The following is a 23,775-nucleotide window of genomic DNA, read 5'->3' as shown; positions in this document are numbered from 1 at the left end:
TATGGCGGAAGTGGCTGTGCGTGTGACGCCGGCGGCGGGGGACCTGGGGCAGAGAGCGGTTCGCGCGCTTCGGGCCTAGTCCGGACTGGCCGCCGCCGCCGCCATATTCCCGGTAACGGGGGCGCGCGGCCGGGGGCCGGCTGGGCCGGAAGAGGGCTCGGGGACGGCGCTGAGGCGGGGAGGGGGTCGGTTGAGTTTGGGGTACCCGGAGTTGGCGGGCGGCGGGAGGCGCGGGCCTTTGAGGGAGGGGGCCGAGGGCGTCGGGCCGGGTCTGTGGGGAGGGAGCGCGGCGGGCCTAGCTGGGGGCGAGGACTAGGCCTGGGTGGGGAGCGGAGGGGGTTGGAGATCCGAGACCCGCAGGGACTCTAGCCGGGGCCGCTTGGGGCCTCGGCAGGTGCGGCGGGCTGTAGCTGCGGGCTTCGCCGCGATCGTTCTTCGCAGCGCCATCCGAGGGCCCTTAGGAGCAGAGGCCTGCACTTCCTCGTCGCGCCCAGGCAGCTGCGGCGCAGCTCCGGTCGGGCCCGAGGGTGATGGGCAGCGAGCCCCGCGAGCCCCGGTGGCCTGGGAGAGCGAGGGGCGGCGCGAGGCCGGGGGCGGGGCGGAGCGGGTGGGGCAGAGCTCGGGCTGCCGGGATGCTGCGTCTCTGGAGACGGGAGGTTGGCAACCAATGCCCTCATCCCACCCTGGGACCCTTATGCCTCTAACTCTGTTTCTTTCTGGATACTGCAGTGGCATCTTTCTTACCTTGTCCATTTTCCGGGCTCGAGATCTTCCTTCCGGAGCCATGTCAGAAGGAGTGGACTTGATTGATATATATGCTGACGAGGAGTTCAATCAGGTGAGCGGTCATCGGGAACATTGGTATTTTCCTGTACCAGCTGAGGAATCACTTGCAGCAAACTTGCAGTGGTTCCAGGCTGTGTCAGTCCATGAAGATTTTATAGGCCTAAACACCCCTCTGTCAGATCTAAAATTTTCCCTCTAGCACAGACTTCCAAGATTTCTGATCGTTCTGCTTTATGTTAACTTAAGCCTCCAGGCTTGATTTTAAAAGCTTTGATTTAAGAGTAAATAAAAATGAGGTTTAATAGAGTGATGAATCAACCTGTGGAACTTGCTCCCCCAGGAAGCCAAAGTTGGATGTCAGTCTCTTCGAAGACTAACCAAAATTAAAAATCAGAATTAGGTTTGCTATAGTATTCATGAGGATGATGTTGGTACCTGTTCCTTTGAGATTCTCTCCAACTGCCCCTGGAGAAATGCAGTCTCCTCCCCCATAGGGCAGTGAGAGGCACGGTATAAAAGATAGCTTTAACGTTTAATTTCAGCTGCATTCCAGTTGTTTTCTGTCTTCCTTCCTTTCAGAAGTAGCTTGACTCCAGGCTTGAGAAGTAAATTTTATTGATGGATCTCCTTGTTTGGTGGGGGGAGGTAAAGGTGTTGGACAAACCAGTTACGAAGCAGATACAGACCCAGCCACATGCTCTAAGTTGGATTTGTTGGTCTCTATATGATATGTCAAGAAACACGATACAGTAATCTCCTTTGAAACAATAATTTCATATACAGTTCAGTTCTGAGCTCTTGAGGTCAAATCTCAAGAGTGTCCCAAAATCTCTATTTAGAACTTACTAATATCTTGCCTGGATTATTTTCAGCACTGTTCTACTTCAGTAAGCTGGTTCTTCCTGTTGGCATCTTTTAATGGCTACATGTAAGGACCTGGAAAGAGGATAAAAAAAACAGGCTAGGGAAGGAAAGTGCTCTGATTGGACCCTGGCTTTGATATGAAGCAACAGAAGAGGTTGATATATGCCATTTCTTTCACTTGACATAAGTTAGTCATTTTCCCATGTCTTCTCAGGCAAACTGAAGTCATGTACATGTGGCTGTTGATTAACTTAAATACATGAAGATTTTTCTTTAAATTTCAAACACGTCATAATTATTTCTGGATGAGAAAAACGGTTTAGAATATTTAGTTACAAACCATTGTTTTCCTGAGTTTTTCATATTACTTTGAATCAGACTTACTACTTTTTACTTTTTTTTTTAGTACTAGATAGCAAGAAAACAAGGCTCCCTTAGTTGTTTTCAATTATTCATTTTAAAAACTTCTTTTCCCCTAATTTCCTTATCTGTGGGTTGGTAACAGTGCTGCTGGTTCACTTTGGGAAATGGGTAGAACAGGGTCCTTGACCACAGGGACATTTGGTCTGAGAAATGAGATTCCATAATTTCTTAAGCAATGCAGCTTGTAGGTCATAGACAAGACATAGGCCTCATCCAATGGTCACTGCTTTGTCAAGGTAGAAGTCATTGGCCTCAACAATTTGTTCTCTGGTCTCTTTAGTTAAACAGGACTTTTTTATGGGTCTAAGATAGGCCAAAGATGGTGTGTGAAATCAAGTAGACATTTATATCAAATGGACAGTATTTGATACTTAGTAAGTTGAAAAAAGTATAGATTTTGAATGTCTTATGGCTGGGGGAAGGTCAGGGGAAGGGTGCTTTTTTCCCCACAAGTAAGTTAATTTTTAGCAAAGCTGGTTTTAGTATGTTCTGGAGGCGCTAAAGAAGTGGTAAAAGCTCTGTTTGGCTATTGTTAGAAGCAAGCTTAGACTGAAGGCAGCAAGTACACATTGTGTTTTAGAAGGTTATAAGAACGTTATTGATTCATCCCAAGCTTACCCGTGCACAAGAACCTTGTCATGTGTACTTTGCTCCCCAGGGAAAATAAGCACTGTTCCTAGATGGAACGCTACCGTGCTGACTCCTGGATCTCTTAAAACATGTGCTACAAAAGCCTCTTTTGCAGAGCTACTTCACTCCTTTTACAGTTGGAATCTTAGGGTTCACAGCTGCTCTCTTAGGCTGGGGAGAACAACTAGAAAAGAGACGGAGAGCTGCCATCCTGCTGAGTGTTTTGTCTCTGTTCTGTTCCTTATGCAAAGATAGGTACTTTACACAATATGCTTAGTTTTCCTCATTTTTATCAACAAGTATTTATTGAGCTACTTCTGTTTGCTAGGCACTGTGTTAGAAGTAGTGAGATAAAAGGAAAAAATGGATTTCTTCTACTCAAAAGAGGTTCTATTCCTGGTGGTTGAGAGCAGTGGACAGTGATGGAAGGAGAGTGTGAGGTGAGAACTGTGGAAATAGTAATTATAAAGCCAAAAACTGAGCTTTGGTTACAGTTAAAAGAAAATTATATCAAATGGGTTGCTTTGAGAAAAATAAATCCTAAGCTTTATTATTCCCCTTAGACATCAGGAAAAGGGCTGGCAGGTAGGAACATTGAGCAGACAGGTGGGGAAGTTCTCATTTAAATTCATAATCATGCAAGTTCTCTTTTGTAAACCAAGAGGCTTCATGAGACAACCACAGTTATTCCTATGCTGTTAAATGCAAAATTGTCCCTGGTATTAATTCAGTATTAAATACATACTTCTTTTTTAATCTCCCTGAAATGAATCCCTCCACATCAATGCCTGTAAAACATTGTATTTTTCACTTAATTTGTAGAATTAGATTTTTCTTTACCTGCATAAAACACCAGCTCATTTGGTAATCTGAAAGACCTCAGGCCCTATCTGTTTTTCTGTCTTAGCAACTGAAGAGTAAAGTGAACTGATGTTGCTAGCAGATTTAAATCCAAACACAACTTGATACATTGTTTCTTCAATAAAATCTTCAACAGAATCCTCAACAGGTCTGCCTGTGCATCAGAAAAGTTCCCACAAACTTCTTTGAACTGAGGCTCTGTGGCACAGAGAGACCATTTGAATCTTGTGACAATTTTGCGTTCATTGAATCCTTTTGTGTTTCTTAAAGTGGTAAGGTAATCCATCCACCAGGGTCTTCCAGGATTGAGTCTGTCATATTCTCTAAGGAACCCTGAAAGAGTAGATTGTTTGCCGAGGCTTACAGTATGGGGGATTTCCTGGTGATATGTTTGATGTCTGAGCTGCCTGAGTCTGCATGTCCTCTACCCAATTATCAGCAATAATTTTTGTATTACAACTTTTAGACACACATCTCTGAATCACAGATACTACACGGAAGGAATTGCAGTTTGGTTCCACTGACCATCCAAGATGGTGTGTTTCCTTATTCCCTTTAAGTTCCATTTCACAATCCTTGATTTATTTAAAAAAAAAAAAAGGCACCCTGGTTTGAAGTGTGAAGTAGTGTTGTCTGAGGATTAGAGCATTGGAAAAAATTGAGTGGTTTCTAAGTCCTTTCTCTACCTTGAACCACAAGGGCAAATCATACCTAGTACATGAATAAATAAATAAGTGGTTTGGGGCTTCCCTGGTGGCGCAGTGGTTGAGAGTCCGCCTGCTGATGCAGGGGACATGGGTTCGTGCCCTGGTCCGGGAAGATTCCCACATGCCGCGAAGCGGCTGGGCCCGTGAGCCATGGCCGCTGAGCCTGCGCGTCCAGAGCCTGTGCTCCGCAATGGGAGAGGCCACAACAGTGAGAGGCCCGCATACCGCAAAAAACAAACAAACAAAAAAAATAAGTGGTTTGTCTAGAGTTAGGATTGTTTGAGATGTAAGGCTGTGAAATATTTTACACATAAAATGTTGAGTTATTAGCCGTAGCTTTCTTCACCTTTTTAATTTATTATCCACCCTGTGCTCTCCAATGTTAGCTTCTCCCCGTTCTTCACATACGCATCCTTTTTTATGCAAGGTCCTTATTTATAGGTTTGACTACCTAAAATAGTTTTCCTGTGCTTATTTGCCTCACTGATTCCTTTTCTTGCTTTTAAGTTGCCCCTAAAAAGTTTACTCCCTTTTGCCATTCTCTTTGCGAGATTTTTACAAGCTTCAAACTCCTCTCCTATGGGGCTTGTTAAGAGTGTTTGTAATACTTGAAGCTATTTACATGCCTCAGGAAGTAGAATCCTTTCCCCCTCAATACCAGAACAATCCAATAGTATTATCATGGTGTGCATGTTCTTCAGATAAACTGAGAAACTAAAAGATTGTTTCCAAAAGTTGCTAATGGTATGTAGGTCTAAGAATGCATTTTGTAGTTAGTCTCTTCTCTAGTCGAAGTTCAGGATCGGCAGTTCTTGTGATTGTATTGAAGGGAGAAAGTTACTGGAGCTTCCTGTCCTGAGTTGCATTAGGGGAAATGATTCTCCTTCAGGCAATTAAACAAGTTACTTAATACAGGTTCTTTTATTCCCTTAGTATAGGCTCTTTCTTTATTCCTGTTTTTAAAAGACAGCAATGACATGAATGAGCTATAGTTTCCCTAAGACACTCCGAACGTCTCCCTGTACTCTCATTTTGGCAGTATCCTCTTTAGCACTGTTTGGATGTTTTAGAATGTTACCTGAAAATATACTTGTCTGATCCTTAAAATAAAAAGATCCTCTCTGAGATAATGACATTGCAAAATCTGAAACATTAAGGTCCCTTAGTAGTAGTTCTTTTGATTTTAGGAATTTTTATATAAGTGTTAGCTTGGGCTGCTGTAACAAAATAGCAAAGACTGGGTGGCTTATAAACAAATGTATTTCTCACAGTTCTAGAGGCTGGAAAACTGAGATCAGGTTCATGTTCTGGTGATCAGCCTCTCTCAGTTGCAGACTGCCAGCTTGTATCCTCACATCATGCAGAGCATAGCAGAGCAAGCAAGCTCTTTTGATTCTTATAAGGGCACTAATCCCTTTCATGGGCTCTACCCTCAAGACCTCATCTCATCTTAGTTACCTCCTGAAGGCCCTACCTCCTAATACCATCACATTGGCGAGTAGGGTTTCAGTGTATGTAGGGGGGAATCAAACATTCAGTCCATAACAGTAATATATCACATAGGCAAAAAGTATATTTTGCCTATCTTGCAGAATTCACGTTCATATTTGAAAGCTTACTATAACACAGCTTATGATATCGGTGCTTGTCCTGTTTCCTGACCTTTATATATATATATATATATTTTAAATTTTTATTTATTTATTTTTGGCTGTATTGGGTCTTTGTTTCTGTGCAAGGGCTTTCTCTAGTTGCGGCAAGCGGGGGCCACTCTTCATCGCGGTGCATGGGCCTCTCACTGTCGCGGCCTCTCGTTGCAGAGCACAGGCTCCGGACGCACAGGCTCAGCGGCCATGGCTCACGGGCCCAGCCGCTCTGCGGCACGTGGGATCTTCCCAGACCAGGGCTCGAACCCGTGTCCCCTGCATTGGCAGGCAGACTCTCAACCACTGCGCCACCAGGGAAGCCCCTGACCTTTATATTTTAGAGAACTTAACTGTTTTTGTGTATCATTGGACATCTCTGGTATTGCTCAAAGATGTCTCATAAATGTCATGGTAATGTATTGGATCTGCATGTCATTTGAGAAATAGAACTTACAATGGAAAATCCCTCCATTATTCACTTCCCTTTTATTTTTTATATTTCTTTGATGGTTAATGTAAAGATGGGATTATGTACTATGAGTTTTAGAGCTTCTCTAAATCATTTGTGTAAGTCAAAGTTTAAACCAATAACTCCCATTCTTTTTTGTGTTTTGGTTCCCACTTTAACATGCTTTTCCCCCGATTTACATTTCTAAATAAATATACTCCCTTTCTTTCCTTCCTTCCTTCTTTCCTTCCTTTCTTCCTCCCTCCCTCCCTCCCTCCCTTCCATTTTTGGCTGCATTGGGTCTTTGTTTCTGCACATGGGCTTTCTCTTGTTGCAGGAGCAGAGGCTACTCTTCGTTGCGGTGCGCGGGCTTCTCATTGCGGTGGTTTCTCTTGTTGCGGAGCACGGGCACTAGGCGAGCAGGCTTCAGTAGTTGTGGCTCAAAGGCTCTAGAGCACAGGCTCAGTAGTTGTGGCGCACGGGCTTGCCACCAGGGAAGCCCTACTCTATTTCTTATTAAGTAGAAGAGTAAGTTTTGTGTAACTCTTGATTTTGGAAATAGCATAAGATGTTGAAAACAAATTTTCATTAGTGTATCTTAGATGTGGTCTTGAGAAGCTGGCCACATTGATAGCAGTAGCAGATGCATCTCTGTGCATTCTTAGTTTGCTTGTTTAATCGTCATATACCTTTTGAGTCTCACAGTTGATTAAAGCTAGAAACACTATAGACTGCTAACAGGGTCTTAGGAGAAACACCTACATACATAAGTATAATTAAGTGTTAAAATTGTTTTACATGGGGAAGTTTTTCTTCCTAGTTTCCTAGAGTAGGACAAGGAAGTTTTGTATGTTTTATAAAATATTTGACCGTGGATTGTAAGTAAATTAGAGTAAAATAGAATGGACAAAACGAAAGGTTTTCAAACCCACCTTTGCCAACCCCTCGTCTCTTAGGACCCAGAGTTCAACAATACAGATCAGATTGACCTGTACGATGACGTGTTGACAGCCACCTCACAGCCCTCAGATGACAGAAGCAGCAGCACTGAGCCGCCACCTCCTGTTCGCCAGGAGCCATCTCCCAAGCCCAATAACAAGACCCCTGCAATTCTCTACACCTACAGTGGCCTGCGTAATAGGCGGGCTGCTGTCTATGTGGGCAGTTTCTCCTGGGTGAGCATGGGTAACCAAAAAGGCTTGTGGGTGGGCTGGAGGGAGAGCACTGGGAGGTGATGGCATTTTCAGAAACCACTGTTGCACTGTTTTGTGCTCTGATGGGGTTGGATTTCTTTTTCCTGGGATCAGGTTGGATTGATCTCTGAAAGAGAACTATCCTGAGGACGTACTGGTGCCGAAGAAAGCAATGATTAAGTGGGTAGTTGCTTTTTCTGCCATCTTGTTACCGCCCCTGACCCTGGGGCTTTTATGTCTACCAGGGTCATCTGTGGGATGAGATTTCAGAGTGAACACCTTGAACTCTTGGTGGTCATTAGATGGTCCTATGATAATGATGGGTGAGAGGGAGCAAAGACCTTGATAGCTGTAGTACGCTCGGGGTAGGTGGTGATTGTTGTTCTGCAAAAGTTATTGTGTGACATGTTTGGGGGCTGGTGCTGGGAGGTGGTGTTTTCAAATTAAGAAATGTATATACTGAGGGGAAAGTTGCTGTCAGTGATCAACTCTAGCCTATCAGATCTATAACTAAAAGCTGCTAGTAATCACCGTTTGAGCTGATGACGAGCCAGCCCAAGTGGCAGTCAAAGTTATAATAGGTTTTAATTTTCTTAGTCTCAAAGACGGGGATTGGGGCAGGGGTGGGTGGTTTTGGAATTCTGCATGGGTGAGGACAATAGGAAAAACGTGCTCTAATTGAAATATTGATGGCCTTCTGGGTTTCCTGTGGGAGGTCATGATTGTGACTAGAATCCTAGGTTTGAGGGAAGGGTTTGGGACATTCTGGGGGAGGGGGGTGTAGCTCTTGACATTTCTTCCTTTTCCATTTTGCCGGCCCCAGTGGACCACAGACCAGCAGCTGATCCAGGTTATTCGCTCTGTAGGAGTCTATGATGTGGTGGAGTTGAAATTTGCAGAGAATCGAGCAAATGGCCAGTCCAAAGGGTGAGGTCTGGATTTGAGAAGCCCCTTTTAGTTTGTAGCCATTGGGATGACATATCTGTACTGTTATTTTGGCACTGTAATTTAATCCCTCCCACCCCTGGCCCAGTTTACTGCCTTGGTTTTAACAAACCACCTTAGAATGGGGACCTAGCTGCAATGTAGGAGAACATCCATCCATTGAGAGGCAAAGAAAGCTGATTTCTAATTTGAAATAAATAGGAAAATTTTAGCATGACACCTGTTTGTTTTTAGTAGTTTTGTGTGTTTAATATTAGAAAGATAAAAAAAAAAAAGGGACTTCCTTGGCAGTCCAGTGGTTAAGACTTCGCCTTCCAATGCAGGCGGTGTGGGTTCGATCCCTGGTCTGGGAGCTAAGATCCCACATGCCTCAGGGCCAAAAAACCAAAACATGAAACAGAAGCAATATTGTAAAAATTCAATAAAGACTTTAAAAATGGTCCACATCAAAAAAATCTTAAAAAAAAAATATTAGCAAGGTATCCTTGGCTTTACCAGTTTTCACTAAAAGTGGAAGAGAATTTCTGTGTTCCTGTCTTGGTTGTCTAGTAGATTTCACTCGTTTTTAATTTTTCTTCCTCAAGGTATGCTGAGGTGGTGGTAGCCTCTGAAAACTCTGTCCACAAGTTGTTGGAACTTCTGCCGGGAAAAGTTCTTAATGGAGAAAAAGTGGATGTGAGGCCAGCCACCCGCCAGAACCTGTCACAGTTTGAGGCACAGGCTCGGAAACGTGAGTGCGTCCGAGTCCCAAGAGGGGGTACGTGGAGACCATCTGTATGAAGGGGGGGAAGTTTGTGGGTTTGTTTTCTGTGGTGTAGGCTTGGCCTACGATGTGGAAGAGTTTGAGAGAGGGTGGTGGTGATTATGGGTGACAGCATGGCAGTAGGTAAGCCAAAAAATGAGCCTCATGTGCTAGGAGTCAGGTAGGTTCAGGTTATGGCTCAGTTTTGCCACTAACTCATTATGTGACCTTGGGCAGGTCACTTTACTGCTTAGGGCCTACTTCCCCATTTGAACTAGACACGCGACATATAAAGTTCCTGTCAAGTCTAAATTATGTGTTTCTATCTAAAAAATCAAGTGTATAGCAAATGGGCTTAATTGTAAGACGTGTGTATAAATTATTAAGAAGCAACCACCATAAAATATAAATATGACACATAAAGATGGCTGTAACCTTGTCGTGAACATACACTGGAAGGGTGTTCTGTAAGGAGTCGACCAAGAGGAGTGCTGGAGAGTAAGAATTTAACAGTGTTTCTCCAGCATTGACCAGGGGGGTTGGGTACCCTTTCTGTTACCTGCGATTTTAGTTTGCTTGGCAAGTGTTTCCCATTAGTAAAGAAAGTTGCATCATGCTACCTTAGCCTGATGATAGTATGCCTTAAGCTCACCTTATTCCCTTTATTCTGACCCTGTGCTCACCAAGACACCTTCTGATACTAATTTGGTTTCCCAACTAGGCTCTCCTACTGGGAAGAGAATGCGCTGACCAGCCGACACAAGTATTCCAGTCTGCTTGGCAGTTATATTTCTCATTGTAAATTAATAAATTGTCATTCTGGTTTATGAATCAGTCTCTTGTGAGTTTGGATAGTGTGAATCAATCTCCTAGGGTCCAGTCATCCCTGGGTGAACTGTTAAAATCAAGTTTCTGAACCTGCGAAACCTGGGGACCAACCTTGGATTGTCCTGACTTCAGAAGGTGCAGCCACCCTGCAAGGCCCTGCCTGAAACAGTCAACTGCCATTACTTTCGTTTTACGGGGTATGGCAAAGTTTTCGTTACCCACTTTCTGTCACTGCTTAGGTCCTGCTCTCAAAATAGTGCCTTGTATTTATTGATTGGGTAGTCCACTGGGACCTTGGATAGGTTGACTGAAGGTGGAAATATGGCCACTCAACTCTTGCATAGGAACAACTATGTTCTTATAACTATATTGAGAGCCTAGATGGAAGTGGTGTGAGCTATTGCTCTGGGTTAGAAGGCACATACTTTTCTTCCTTGATAACCTGAATTTTCAAAGTCCATTGTGTTTCAGAGTCTTTCTATGATTCCCGCCTCTTCTAGCTTTCTTAAGATGTATAATTTTACAGCTGCATTGAGCACCTAACAGTCCTGGCACCACCTGGCTGTTTACTCCTTGATGTTAGCTTTCTTTGCTGAAGTGATGGTGCTGACTGAGTGGTGTTTTTCTGCGCTGTCATGTTGATGGACTTGGGCTCTGTTAATTCACTAAGTATAGCTGGTTGACTTAGTCTGCTTAACAGTGGTTGCTACTCTTGGGATTTGTGGCCATAGATACAAAAAGAACCCTTGCTAGTGTGGGAACGGTAGCTGGGAAGGTAGCTAACTTTCAGAGGATTACACTTGCTAATACCTCTTCTTTCTTCAGCTTGAGAGAACTCAGGGAAATAGCACGTTGCCATGTGTGTGAGACATGAAAAGCAAGAGAATGCTATGGTAGGCACTGGTGATAAACTATGTTAGAGGAACCAAGGTGGTTGCCAAGGGGATTAATTCCACCTTGTGCTTTCATCAGGAGTTAGTGTTTACTAACAAGTTTTTGTTTAAGGAGCACTCTTCTTTCTCTCCACACTTGTCTCCTAATGGCATCTTTCTACCTCCAAGACTCCCAAGACCATGTGATCACATTCTTCTGTTGGATTCCACATTAACCAGGCTTAGAGTAGACTGTTAAATTGGAAAGAGGGAACAGGTTTAACCAAATGACTTGACGGTGTCAGAGCCATGTTTCCAGCTGTATACAAACATGTTTTGAGCCCCTGTTTTGCACAACACCATACCACCGTTCCACGATGATGTTCCTAGTGGGCTGCCCTGTGGGGTAGAGGGTTTGGGCCATTGAAATGTAGGGGGAGTTTCCCAGGTTTCAGGCATATTTTGTACCAGGCTTTTGCTAGGAGTCCGTGGTGTCAGCTGTGTGCCATCTGCTCATTCTGTGGGCAGATCTTTCCTTGGCTTGTCTCCCGTGTTTTCTCATTTAACCTCCAGTCTTCTACTCTCTGTTCTGTGGCTCTTCCCCGTCCCAGTTACCAGTTTGGGTACTTGGATGGAGGAAGTGTTATCCATCCCCTGCCCTTCCCTCCCTTCCCCCAAATTCCCTGGCCAAAGAGCCATGGCAAAGAGAAAATTTCAAGTATATAGCAGGATAAAGAAGGTTAACTATTACTAGTCTAAGGAAAGAGTCCCTGAACAACTACCAGAGAAAATGGGATTTCGAATCAGCTTGAATCCAGCTGACCAGTGATGAACATACCTCAGCACTGTCATTTTCTCATGGGTTATCAGGGTCCTTCTGCATTTAAAAATAGAAAGCAAAGCTAAGGGTAACTTAAATGTGAGGCACTGAGAGTTCTAGATAAAGAGCATTCTTTAACATACAGAATTTAGGGTGGCTTTGCTTCCTGGGTTTATGTCTTAACTCGGTTGCCTCTGAGCTTTCTCTCTGAGGCCAAAGAAAAACAGGTGATTTTACCTTCTTTCTCAGCTACCTGTCGCCTTCCTTAGTATGGTGTCAGATGACTTGCTGAAGGATGACCTGGTCCCGTGGTTATGTCTAAAGGTTGGACAGTAACAGTGATTCTGTTTTGCTTCATAGGAATACCTCCACGGGCCCACTCCCGAGATTCTAGTGATTCTGCTGATGGACGGGCCACACCCTCTGAGAACCTTGTACCCTCATCTGCCCGTGTGGATAAGCCCCCCAGTGTGCTGCCCTACTTCAATCGCCCTCCTTCAGCCCTTCCCCTGATGGGTCTGCCCCCACCCCCAATTCCACCCCCACCACCTCTCTCCTCAAGCTTTGGGGTCCCTCCTCCTCCTCCTGGCATCCACTACCAGCATCTCATGCCCCCTCCTCCTCGATTACCTCCTCATCTGACTGTACCTCCCCCTGGGGCCATCCCACCTGCCCTTCACCTCAATCCAGCCTTCTTCCCCCCACCAAATGCCACAGTGGGGCCTCCACCAGATACTTACATGAAGGCCTCGGCACCCTATAACCACCATGGCAGGTAAGGACCATCTTGTTCCTTTCAGATCTGAGCCAGGCATAGTGGGGTAGACAGTGTTTTAAGCATTTTGTTCTCCCTGAGGAAGTAAGTGAGCACTGAATTCTTGTATTTTCCCTTGTGGAAACTGTTGTCATAGTATTGAGTCCTGGGAAATAGTTAACTATTAGAGAATGTTTTTGTTTGGTATTTTGTTTGCGTCTTACCTCTCAACCCAAACCATGTCCTTCGTATCCCTTTTTAAGGCAGTTGATTAAATGGAGTGCTATAAGTCACTGTTAGGAATGCTATGAGTGTCGAGCACTGTTGAGTCATGCCAGAATTACAAAAGTATATGACATAAATCCTGTCTTTGAAGAGAACATGAACATATAAAACATGTGAACAGGCTGAGAACCATTTAAGACATTATACAGGAGAGCACAGTTAAATAGCATAGTACTCTAGAGTATGGTAAAGTTAACAAGGGGTGTGGGCAGTCAGGAGTGGTATTATTTCTGTGTGCAGCCGAGATTCGGGCCCTCCGCCCTCTACAGTGAGTGAAGCAGAATTTGAAGAGATCATGAAGCGGAACAGAGCAATTTCCAGCAGTGCCATTTCCAAAGCTGTATCTGGAGCCAGTGCAGGTAACTCATCCTTACCGTTGCTGCCTTCTCCTTACCTTTAGTTTTTCCATTGTTTTGTCATTTCCATTGGCAAGAAATTCAACAAGATAAAGTTGGAGCACTAGTAGATTCGCAAGAGTGGCACATTTTGAAAAGCAATATGGTAACCTGGTTTCCTGGCTTTTGGGGAGCTCCACTGGTGCTGTTTGTTTAGCCTGTGTCTAGACCTGCCCCATGAAAACCAACTTAGTGCCTAGAATATAAATAACTAATGCTCATTGTGGTGTTTGTTATAGAATGAACTTCCTGCCTCACGGAGATCTTGATCTCAGTGGTTGATCAGTGGATCTTGTGTCTATGTAATGAGTCCAATGCCAAGTATAGACCTTGGGTTTTTAGAACTGATGATGATGGTGGATATGGAATCTGATTACATTTGGGGATCGAGGCAGAGCTGGTGGCCTCCATGTAACCTATCCTAGAAAGAGACAAGTCTGTTGGGTGTCAATCTTAAGGCATAATATACCCTTACAACTAACTTTTGCCTTGCTGTCAGTATTGAGTGGGCAGAACCAGAAGCCATGTCTTTGAGAGCCAGGGGAACATAACCTTTGGTTCCTAAGAGAAGAGAATATAGGAAGTTTCCGGGTTCTGGTCCAAGTTTTGCATTATAGCACTAATCATATTCACTTTCTTCCTGTGAGTTTCCTACATGAATGTAAATATAGATTGTCAGATCTCCTAAGAAATAAGTTAACTCTGTTATCATCCATTTTCCATAATTTCTCGTCTTTGACTACAAAATTTGAATGCAGAGTGGACTAAAGACAGAAAGTATGTATATTTTCTCTCTCTTTTTTTCACCAGAAACCTTCATGACATCTGAGTAAATCTCTTTAAATTAGAAAATAATCTATGCTCATTGTAGCAAGTCAGATATACAGAGTATAAAGAAAAACAGTCATTGTTCTTCACCAGTTCCTTCACACTGAGATGATCAATAACTGAACCTCTGTCTCCTCCCTTTGCTTTGTTCTCATTCCAGTCATTCAAACCACAAATATTTATTGAATTCCTACAAAATAGGCAAAAATTCCCTACTCTGGTAGAGCCAAAATCCTGGTGTTCTTAGATCTCCACAGAATTGCAGGTCCTTCACAGTCTCTGTTTTGTTCTTCACTGCCTCGCACAGGGGGAGCTGCTAGTCCACTGTCACTGGACCCCTGCCTGGTTTCATGCTTTCCTTGTATTATCTTGTCCTTAACGCTAAGAAAGCTTTAGTTTGCAAAAGCATTGTTCAAGTACCCACCCTGACCACTCTCCTTGAGTCCAAACATTGCTCAGATGTGAGGAATGAAGGAGCTAGTTCTTGATGGCAGCATAATTAAAAATATGTGTGTGCATATATAATATATATGTGCACACACAACATACATGTCTTAGATATGTTACTTGTATGTATATATGTATTTGGTTATAGATTTAAAATAATTCAGACAGAAATGTGCAGTGTTAATAAATGAAAGGCTTCTGTACAAGGACCATCAATAAGACCACCTTGTACAATTTAGTGTCTATCCATCAGATTTCTTTTCTGTGCATGTAGCAAAATACATATGTAATTTTGATGGAATATTGTTTCACAGCTTTTTAAAAATACATTCTGGACATCTGTTACATCAACTAATGCCTAACGTTTATTGAGCCCTTACTGTGTGCCTGGCACTGTGCTAAGTGCTTTACATGGATTGCTTTGTTTACATACAGATTTACCTCATGCTTTTTAATGACCATGTAGTATTCTGTAGAACCAATGTTCCATAATTTATATAGCCAGACCCTACTGAAGGAACCTTAAGTTGTTTTTGATTCTTTAATACAACAAACAACGCTGAAACAAACATTGTTTAAATTATATACTTGTGAACAGAAGTAGAAAATTTTTAGATGTGCTGGGTCAAAAAGTATGCACATTGTTTATTTTAATGGATGCTGTCTGATAACCCTCAGACAATGACGTGCCGGATTATACATCCACTAGCAGTGTCTGAGAGCATCTGTCTGATTCCAGACCACTAGAATATAGGTGCCATACAGTTTTATACCTGCCACTTCTGCCTCATCCATTTTACTGTGGTTCTGTGGGACAGCTTTTTACTCTTGGTTTGTGTCCTCCTGAGTTCTCCTTTTCATCAGTTAGTTTACTGCCTCTGCTCATCCTTGGCCTTTCCCATCCATCCCCTGTCAGGGGATTACAGCGACGCGATTGAGACGCTGCTCACAGCCATTGCTGTTATCAAACAGTCCCGGGTCGCCAATGATGAGCGTTGCCGTGTCCTCATCTCCTCCCTTAAGGACTGTCTTCATGGCATTGAAGCCAAGTCTTACAGTGTGGGTGCCAGCGGGAGCTCATCCAGGTGAGTTGATGATTGCTTCAGCAGCCTGCCAGCCCTGAGCAGCACTCTTCCAGGGACTGGCAGGGGGAGGAAAGGAGCCCAGGGTATCTGGCAAGGACCTAGTTGAAAGAGCAGACCTAGCCCTCGTGTCTTTAAGGGAAAAAAATTAATCAAACGTTTACATTAATAAATGTTGTAATGTCTGAAATCTGTGTTTGGTGAGGCGGTGGGCTGATTTAGGAGGAAAGACTGACGTAGTTCAGAACATGGGCTTTGGAGCCACACATTCTTGAATTTGAATCTCAGTCCTGCTCCTAACTACCTGCATGACCTTGAATATGGAAGTTACTCAACTTTCCAAGCCTCATTTTTCTTATTTTTAAAAAGGGGACAATGGTAGTACTTATCTTACAGACCTGTTGTAAAGATTAGGTGAGATAATGCATGTAAAGCTCTTAGCACTGTGCCTGATACGTTAGTAAGATCTCAACAAGTTTGTTATTAATTTTCCAAAAAAGACTAGGGGCCATGATAGAGTAACAGAAGAGTGGTTTAGGCAAATAGTAGAAGACACCAAAACACAATACTCTTAGAAAGAATGGGGTAAGCCCTCTGAGTGAGGCTGAAAAGTATCCTTCTAATAGGAAAAGACATCGGTCCCGAGAGAGGTCACCGAGCCGGTCCCGGGAAAGCAGCAGGAGGCACCGGGACCTGCTTCATAATGAAGATCGGCATGATGATTATTTCCAAGAAAGGAACCGAGAGCACGAGAGACACCGGGATAGAGAACGGGACCGGCACCACTGAGAAAGGTGGGATGAAGCCTCATTGCTGGCTGGTTGATGATCTCTTATGAAAGAAAAATTATTGATAGTAAAGATTTCTCTCTCTCCTTTTAAAACAAGAAAAGGGTATGGGAAGACTTCCTATTTAGGTAACCAAAAATTCAGGAGGGCAGGTTTTCTGCTTGTTTGTGAGGAGTCGCACCCTGAAATGGACCTGAGATTAAGCTATTTTTGCTTGTTTTTTGACTGCTTTCACCTGGTATCTGAGACAACACGGCATAATGGCTAAGAACACAGTGTCTGCAGGTAGATGCCAGGTTATGAATTCCAGCTCCTCCAGCCATATTACTTTCTGTTCCTCAGTTTCCTCATTTGTAAGTGGAGATAATAAAAGCGACTGTCTCATTGGATTGCTGAGTATTCAGTGAGCTAATCCATATAGAGCATTTAGCACTCATAGTACCTGTCACTTAGTAAATTCTCAATAAATGATAGCTATTGTTATTGTCATTGTTATGTTTTATTTGTTTATTATTTATTTACTTTCTTTTTGGTTGCGCCGTGTGGCCTGCGGGATCTTAGTTCCCTGACCAAGGATCGAACCCGTGCCCCGTGCATTGGGAGCACGGAGTCTTAACCACTGGACCGCCAGGGAAGTCCCTCATTGTTATACTTTAACCCCACCAAACTTTCAAATGAAAAAATCAGGAAAATTGACCAAGACAGAAAAAAGTAAGACCATTGCCTACTTGTAAGTTTTCAAGGTGCAACATTAATGATTTTTAAGAATTAATATGTATTAAAAAGATTTTGAAAATCAGGATACTTTAGTCAGGAGAAAGCTGATCTGAAAAAAATTATCTTTAAAGCTTTAGAGACTGTGGAGGATATTTCAATGGCAGGATATAATTGTTTTGGAAAAACTTACAGTGATTTTTTTTTTTTTTTAATAAACCAAAACAGGCAGGAGAGTTAGGGGTGGGGAACTACATTAACTCAAGTAACTGAAAAGTTGAGTTAGGCTTGGCTGGTTCAGGGGCTTCAGCTCTGTTATTTTCATTCTCACGCTCCAGGTTACATCCCACCAGCTTGGCAATCCCAACTGAAAACAAGCTTCCAACAAAGACTGTTTCTAGTATATAAGCAAGCAAGAGCAGTTGTTGACTCTGTTTCTTTGGAGATCTGTAAAAGTAGTCGAGACTCTGGCGGGGATGGTACGTTTGTGGTTCCTGAAGGCTATTGCATGACCCAGGTGACTTTGGGGTCTCTTCTCAATTTTGTGGCTTCACATCAAGTACATTAGGATAATGTCCTTGGTGTTTGGCTGATTTGGTTGGTCTGAAGTAATGGTAATTGTGGAAGGTGAGTAGGAATAGTTCTGCTTGGTATCTTTGGGGTGGACAGATGGATGACTGGATGCAGAAAGGAAAAGAAACCCTCCCCCCTTCTTGTGAGTGCCTGTAGTTCACAAGCGGTAGCTGGACTGTAAACTGTTGCCTAGTGACAACCTACTAAACAAGTAAGAAAGGAGTCTTGTTACGTTTGGCTACTGCCCTCTACTTTGTTGTTTCTGCCATTAACTTAAGCGGAGTTTTAAACAGCGTTGGCCTAATTGAGTCTCAGGCAGTGGGCGGGAGGGTGGGTGGAGTGGGTCTGTGACCGGCCTCCTCCCTCCTGTAGCAGCCGCAGCATTTCCCTTGTTTGAGCACAGTTGCTAGTGTTGCTGTAGATTCAGTATCAGTCACCACCCTCCCCAGTCCTGCAGCCCACCGTGTGTGTCCTTTGGAGCTGACTAGGATAAGAGTGACGAAGGAGGTAGTACTTGGTCTGTGCAAAGCATGAATTATAGTCTCTGGGGCCACGTAGGTTAGTAGTCGGAACGTGTAACTGCATGTCACTGTTCTTGGCGGCTTTGCTCCTGACAGCCTTTTGATAGAAAAATTGTGAGATCCTCTGATCATTAGAACTTCGGGGATTGAACACCTGAACCTGAGACTTCAGCTGTCATCTTGCTTCATTTTTTTTCCACCTGTAAAGTGGGACTTTTCTTCCATTATGAGGATGATTCAATTTGAAAAACTGAAAAATCCTATAACCCAGTAGTTCCCAGAAAACAGTCATTTGGCTGGTGCAGGCCTATGACAAATGAGGAAAATTAACTCTTGAGGCAGGTTTTCCAGTTCCCCACTTTTCCTAGTCACCCCTTTAGGTACGTTGGTTATTCCTTCTGGTTAATTAGTCCAAAAGAACTGAATTTGACCCCCCAAAAATGTCCATTTCTCACATTCTCATCCTGGGATTCTTAACTTCATCTGCAGGTACCAAGTTGTGACTTAGGAGATGTCATGTTGAGGAGATGGTGCCTGGGCCTCATTTACCTTGATAACTTTGCAAGCTCTGAGTACAATACCTTTTAGTTAGAAAATACTAGTATTTATACTATACGGAGAGCTGTTCCCTGAGAGCAAAGGGTGTATTCCATCTAGGGGCAGCAAAAACCAGCAGGCTTTTTTGTCCATCCTTCCTCAGGATGGGCACGACCTCTGGGACCTGAAGTCTGATTGACCCACTTTGTCCTCTGTCTGCATTCAAACATTACCACCAAAATGGAGCTATAACCTCTAAGAAATGGGTGCTGTTCAGTTGACCCTTGAGCAGTGTAGGGGTTAGGGGAGCTGACCTCTGCGTAGTCAAAAATTCGAGTATAACTTTATAGTCAGCCCTCCATTTCTGCAGTTCTCCATCCACAGATTCAACCAACCTCAGATTCTGTTGTAGTACGTATTTATTGAAAAAAAATCAGCATGTAAGTGAACCAGCGCAGTTCAAACCTGTATTTTTCAAGGGTCAACTGTAGTTTACTTCTGATGCATTAGTTATCCTCTGAGTCTTGTTTTGTAGCAACAGTTCCCAAATTACATCACTTTTGTGGTATACGTGTGTGCGCTTTGGAGTTTGAGGATATTCTTAGGTTGTCTGTGGCTTCAAGTTTTTGTAGTTGTTGGCTGTTGTCTCATTATTTTAGGACATTATCCTGCTTGAAATATAGTAATTCTCACCTCATTGCTATCCTCCTGGTCCAGTGAAAACTGAGCATTCTGTTCAATTTTGATCTAATGCAAAGATTCGGAAACCCAAACGGTATGAAATTGAGGAGTCACTGAGGGCTTTAGTTTCCTCTTACAGAAAATGAGAAAGATACCTGCCTGCATAGATGCTTAGAGAAACCAGAGGCCATGACAGATTCTGAGGACCCCAGGGTGAAATGGTGCCATTTCAGAGTGTAGAAGGATCAGGCAGCTTATGGATGTAGTTTTTCTTGCAGAGCTCCTCCCGGTTACAGAAGTGCATACATTAAAGGTGAGCATTTATGTATAGGCCATGTGGCCAGTTTGGGTGTTAGTAGAAATCCTAAGCCTGAATTTAATTCCCCCTTTTCCTTTTCGCTGTCAGTTCTATTTTGTGTGGTAAGATTGACGAGGCCACCCCCTGCAGATGGATGTTACAACGTTGGAAAGAGGGCTGAGTGTACTGGGGACCTTAAGTTAGGTCGAGATGTGACAAGTGGCTTAACAGTCCTTCACTGCTCAGCAGAAGTTCTTAACCGTGCTTTTAGTTTTCTTGGATGGTGACTGCTGATTATCTTCTTTGACCTCCGTGCTCTGCTTTCTGCTCTGGCCTGACCACATCACTCCTGCTTGGTGTTAGTATGCTTCTTGGCCCCTCACCCACACCTGTCATCTGGGGAGGACTAGAATCTCTTGAGTGGTGGTACTTGGAACATCTCTGGCTCTGTGTGTATGTGTATGCTTCTTTAAAAGAAGGAAAAAAGTTTAGTTTTCTTGTGTAAGTACATGCTCCCTGCAAGGGCCTCTTGGGTATTTGGGGGTTAATGGATTTGGTTATGTACACACTTGTTTTCTTACCATTGTACTTCCCATTTCCAGATTTTTCCCCTTCCCCTTAAGGTAAGCTATGACTTGCTCAGAATAGATTTTCTGAAACAGTATTTAAACTCACCATGCTCCCTTAGAGCAACTTTTCTTGAAATGTAGTAGTTTCCAGCCAAAGTCTCCTTTTCAGTCAAACTGCTTTGATGCCTCATTTCATTGTCTATGTTTTGCCCCCTAACCTTAAAGTAAAATGTCACTCCTCTTTCCTCTGTTCTCCTCCAACCATTCCCTCACTACTCACAGTGCCAAACACTCCCAGACAGTTCTGCTGTCTTTTACTTTCCCAGGCTTGCCTTCTCTCTGTCTGCATCCCCTACTTCATACGTTTTAACTTTTGAAAATGCCAGTATAATTTATATAAGCCCCTGTTAATCGGAAAGTAACCTCTAACTTGTATTTTCTTTCTTCTCTTCTGATGTTCTCATTGCAGGAGTCTGGTTGGAAGCAAATGTTTTTTTAATGGACTTGCATCTCCTCACCTTGATCAGGACTAAAGGACGGAGGCCGCTCCACCCCTTCCCCTTTCTCCAAGCCCCTAACCCCTTCCAGACACCCACAGGGAATACCCTCTGCCCTGCAAGATTGAAGATTGCCTGGCAGCCCTCCCAGTCCCACTCCTGTTTGCCAGGGTAAAGAACCTAAAGACTTCATGTGGTTGGGAGGGTGGCAGACAGGAAGAAACCATGTCCAGGTCCCTGGTCTCCATAGAGAACGGTGCTTTGTCCAAGGAAACGTATGAGTTTCTGATTCTCCAGGAGCAGTTCAGTGGTGAGGTTGATGGGAAGACATCCTTCCCAAAGGAAACGGATCCTCCCTGTGGGATCTAGGAGAGTGACTGGGTGTGCCAAAATATGCCCAGGGTCCTGCCCTCAGCACTGGGTTTGATGGGGCGAAGAGGGTCCAAACCCCTTGCTAACATACCACTTCTTTAACTCCTTTACCTGCCCAGCCCTTTGAGGAGGGACCATGAGAACAGAAATTACTTTATGGAAAGCTTCTCCTATTCTTGCTTTTCCCTCTTACTCATTGACGGTTTGTTTCCCTGACCTCCCAGGGGGCTAAAACCCTTTTAACTCCCTGCTGCCCAGCCTGCTCAGTGGACTTGCCCCTCCTAAGCAGAGAAGGCCCATGAGGTTGCTTTCTGCTGGGGAGCCTGGCAGAGCCAGTTACCACCCTCTACTGCTTCTTGCTTGGTTCGGTTGCCTCTTGCAATAACCAGCTCCACTAGATGTTCCCTTTCCCTGGGGCTTTTCCATTTCACATGTGGAGCCCTTCCCCCAAGAAGGCTGCTTCCTTGTTTTAGAGGAAGGTACTGCCATTGGGAGTCGGGGACATCGGACCTCAGCAGTGAAGAACCCTTGTGAAATACTAGGAGTGGGGAAGGAGGCAAGTTGGGCGGGATATGGCCTACTTCCATAGGCTTTTCTTTTTTCAGGTTTGATGTGAGCATGGGCTTGCATCCTCCAGGTACATACTTTTACTTATTGTGGGATAACCCGGCACTAGTAGGTAAAGTCACAAATTTGGTATTTTTTCACCTTTTGAATTTTGACTTAATAGCTCCCCTCGCTCTGCCTGGAGGTACTTGCTGCCTCTGATAAGGAGCAAGGAAGAAGTGGAGCCTGACTTTAATGAGCTCAGCTCAGAATTCTAAGGACCACCACTCTGGGGGCCATATTCTACACAGGCAAATGGAATTGCTTTTCCCATAACATCCAAATTGTGAGGCGGCTGCTGCTGAAAGAAGCAGCAGCAACAGGGTCCTGCGGTACCCACGGGGCGACAGATGCTACTTCCGCACGCGTCTGTAGGGCACGCGACATCGAACAGGAAACGTGGCACGTGGGATGTAGGGTCGCTGGAGACCCTTCTGGCTCAGAGGGGAGAGACTGAGCTGGACCGAAGCCTTCCTCTGTTCCTTGCACGTTTCTGACATAGCCCTCGCTCAGTCACTGAGGGAGTCCCCCAGGGTTGGAGAGGCACATTCCCTTGGGACAGAGGCTACAGGTTTGTAGCTTTTTTCCCCCTGTCCCCCAACCCCATCCCCACCTCCACTTCAGAATATGGCACCCTGCCCAGCCGGCCAAGCGTTAAGTGATGTGCTTATCCTCAAGAGCAGCTCCGGGTGTCTTTTTAATGTAGAGAAACCCAAGTAAGGTGACAGTTTAAGGAGAAAAAAATATATAGAATACCAGAAAAGCCGTTTACCCGGAGAATTTTTTTCTCCCCATTTTTGTTTTGTTTTTACTTGGTGACACAATTTTTAGTTTTATTTCCTGATAGCAAAAGGAAAAAAACCCAACCCTCAAAAAGGCCAAGGCCCCGTCCCCCTGTTGTTGGTGATTTGTTTGTCTTTCTGATAGGTTGAAAATTGTGTAATAAACTTGATGACACTGTCAATCTTTTATACTGCATTGTATTTTTTTTCCTTTTGTAACAAAATATTTTTAAATAATAAATGGGGTGTGAGCTGTTTCACGGATTCTGCATTGAATAGATTTGTTGAGGTGTCTGGGACACGGGTGTGGGCTGATGTAGAGGCTTTGGGAGGGGAGTGAATCCCTGAGTTCTCAGCTGGGATTGCACGGTGGGCGTGTGTAGTGCGTGTGGTACACCTCCTAGGAGACCTCGTGCGAACCTTTGGAGGTGCCCCTTGAGGTTTAGCTTTTTTCCTTAGCCATCCAAACAGCCTAGTTAATTCCAAGTCATCTTTTATCCTTCAAGGTTCCTAAGATTTATTCTCAGAATAAATGTCCTACCTTGTACAGTTCAGTTCCGATGTCATCGAGTTCATAAAGGGAAGAGTCCTCTGCTAGGCGTTAGAAGATATGCTGGCTAGTGCCTCCTTCACATCTAAATCTGTCTAACCACGGACGAGCAGCACAACCTCAGTCTCTCTCGTTTCTAAGATGAAAATGATAGCTGTTCTGCCTCCCACATTGGGAGGTCTGAAGAATCATAACAAATGTGAACGTGTTACGTAGACTGCGGTGCTGTCTAAATATGAGGGAAGTACAGATTAGGAAGCTTAGCAAAGGGCTGCGGGGTGATCCTTGGGATTCCTGAAAGGCTTTTTAAAAAGTCGGGCAAACAAGAGGAGAGTTAGCATAATAAAAAGATGAACCAGCAACCAGATGACATATAATGTGTTGCTGAGGCCAGTAAAGGCAAGAGCAGTATAAAAGCAAGAAACCCTTAGTAGAAGGGAAATTCCTTGAGGGTCTATGATGTTATAAAACTTGAAGGAAAAAAAATAGTTGGAATGCCTCTCAGAACTTAAACCAGGGTTCTCAAGTTGAGTTCCACGGTTGCCTGCATTTCAGTTACGCGCCATGCTTGCTAAAATGCCTTCCTGGCTGCATCAGTCTCTGAAGTCTAGAAATCTACTTTTTATGCTCCAGATGACTTACATAAACTAAAGCATGAGGACTGCTAGTTTAGAGAAGCAAGTACGTTCTTCAGTTTCTCCTAGGGATTACCATGGCAGTATAGGAAGGGA

General features: G+C 44.0%; 1 protein-coding gene across 16 annotated transcripts; it reads left to right on the top strand.

Annotated features, from left to right (window-relative positions):
• On the top strand, positions 1-22,758 carry CPSF7 (cleavage and polyadenylation specific factor 7). Of its 16 annotated transcripts, XR_003429468.1 has the most exons (11): positions 265-838; positions 7,322-7,540; positions 8,382-8,485; positions 9,088-9,260; positions 12,126-12,540; positions 13,045-13,163; positions 15,391-15,559; positions 16,183-16,350; positions 17,397-17,575; positions 19,649-19,683; positions 20,707-22,758. XR_003429468.1 is itself a non-coding variant. In XM_027090398.1 (10 exons), exons 2-9 carry the CDS (start codon positions 785-787, stop codon positions 16,343-16,345), a joined length of 1,389 nt encoding a protein of 462 aa, XP_026946199.1. In that variant the 5' UTR covers positions 1-112; positions 730-784; the 3' UTR covers positions 16,346-16,350; positions 20,707-22,758. The 16 variants fall into 16 exon arrangements, 12 of the variants coding, with proteins under 12 accessions (XP_026946199.1, XP_026946198.1, XP_026946197.1 ...); XM_027090398.1 differs by lacking the exons at positions 17,397-17,575; positions 19,649-19,683 and adding an exon at positions 1-112 and having other exon boundaries at positions 730-838; positions 9,088-9,233; XM_027090397.1 differs by adding an exon at positions 1-112 and having other exon boundaries at positions 730-838; positions 9,088-9,233; positions 17,397-22,758.
• The last annotated feature ends 1,017 nt before the right edge of the window (positions 22,759-23,775 follow it).

The sequence above is a fragment of the Aethalodelphis obliquidens genome, unplaced genomic scaffold (assembly GCF_003676395.1).
Source record: "Aethalodelphis obliquidens isolate GAN/ISIS:26980383/991018 unplaced genomic scaffold, ASM367639v1 scaffold69, whole genome shotgun sequence".
In the NCBI taxonomy this organism is placed as follows: domain Eukaryota; kingdom Metazoa; phylum Chordata; class Mammalia; order Artiodactyla; family Delphinidae; genus Aethalodelphis; species Aethalodelphis obliquidens.
The sequence above is the reverse complement of the archived record's forward strand: the minus strand, read 5'-3'. Positions and strand labels throughout refer to the sequence as shown.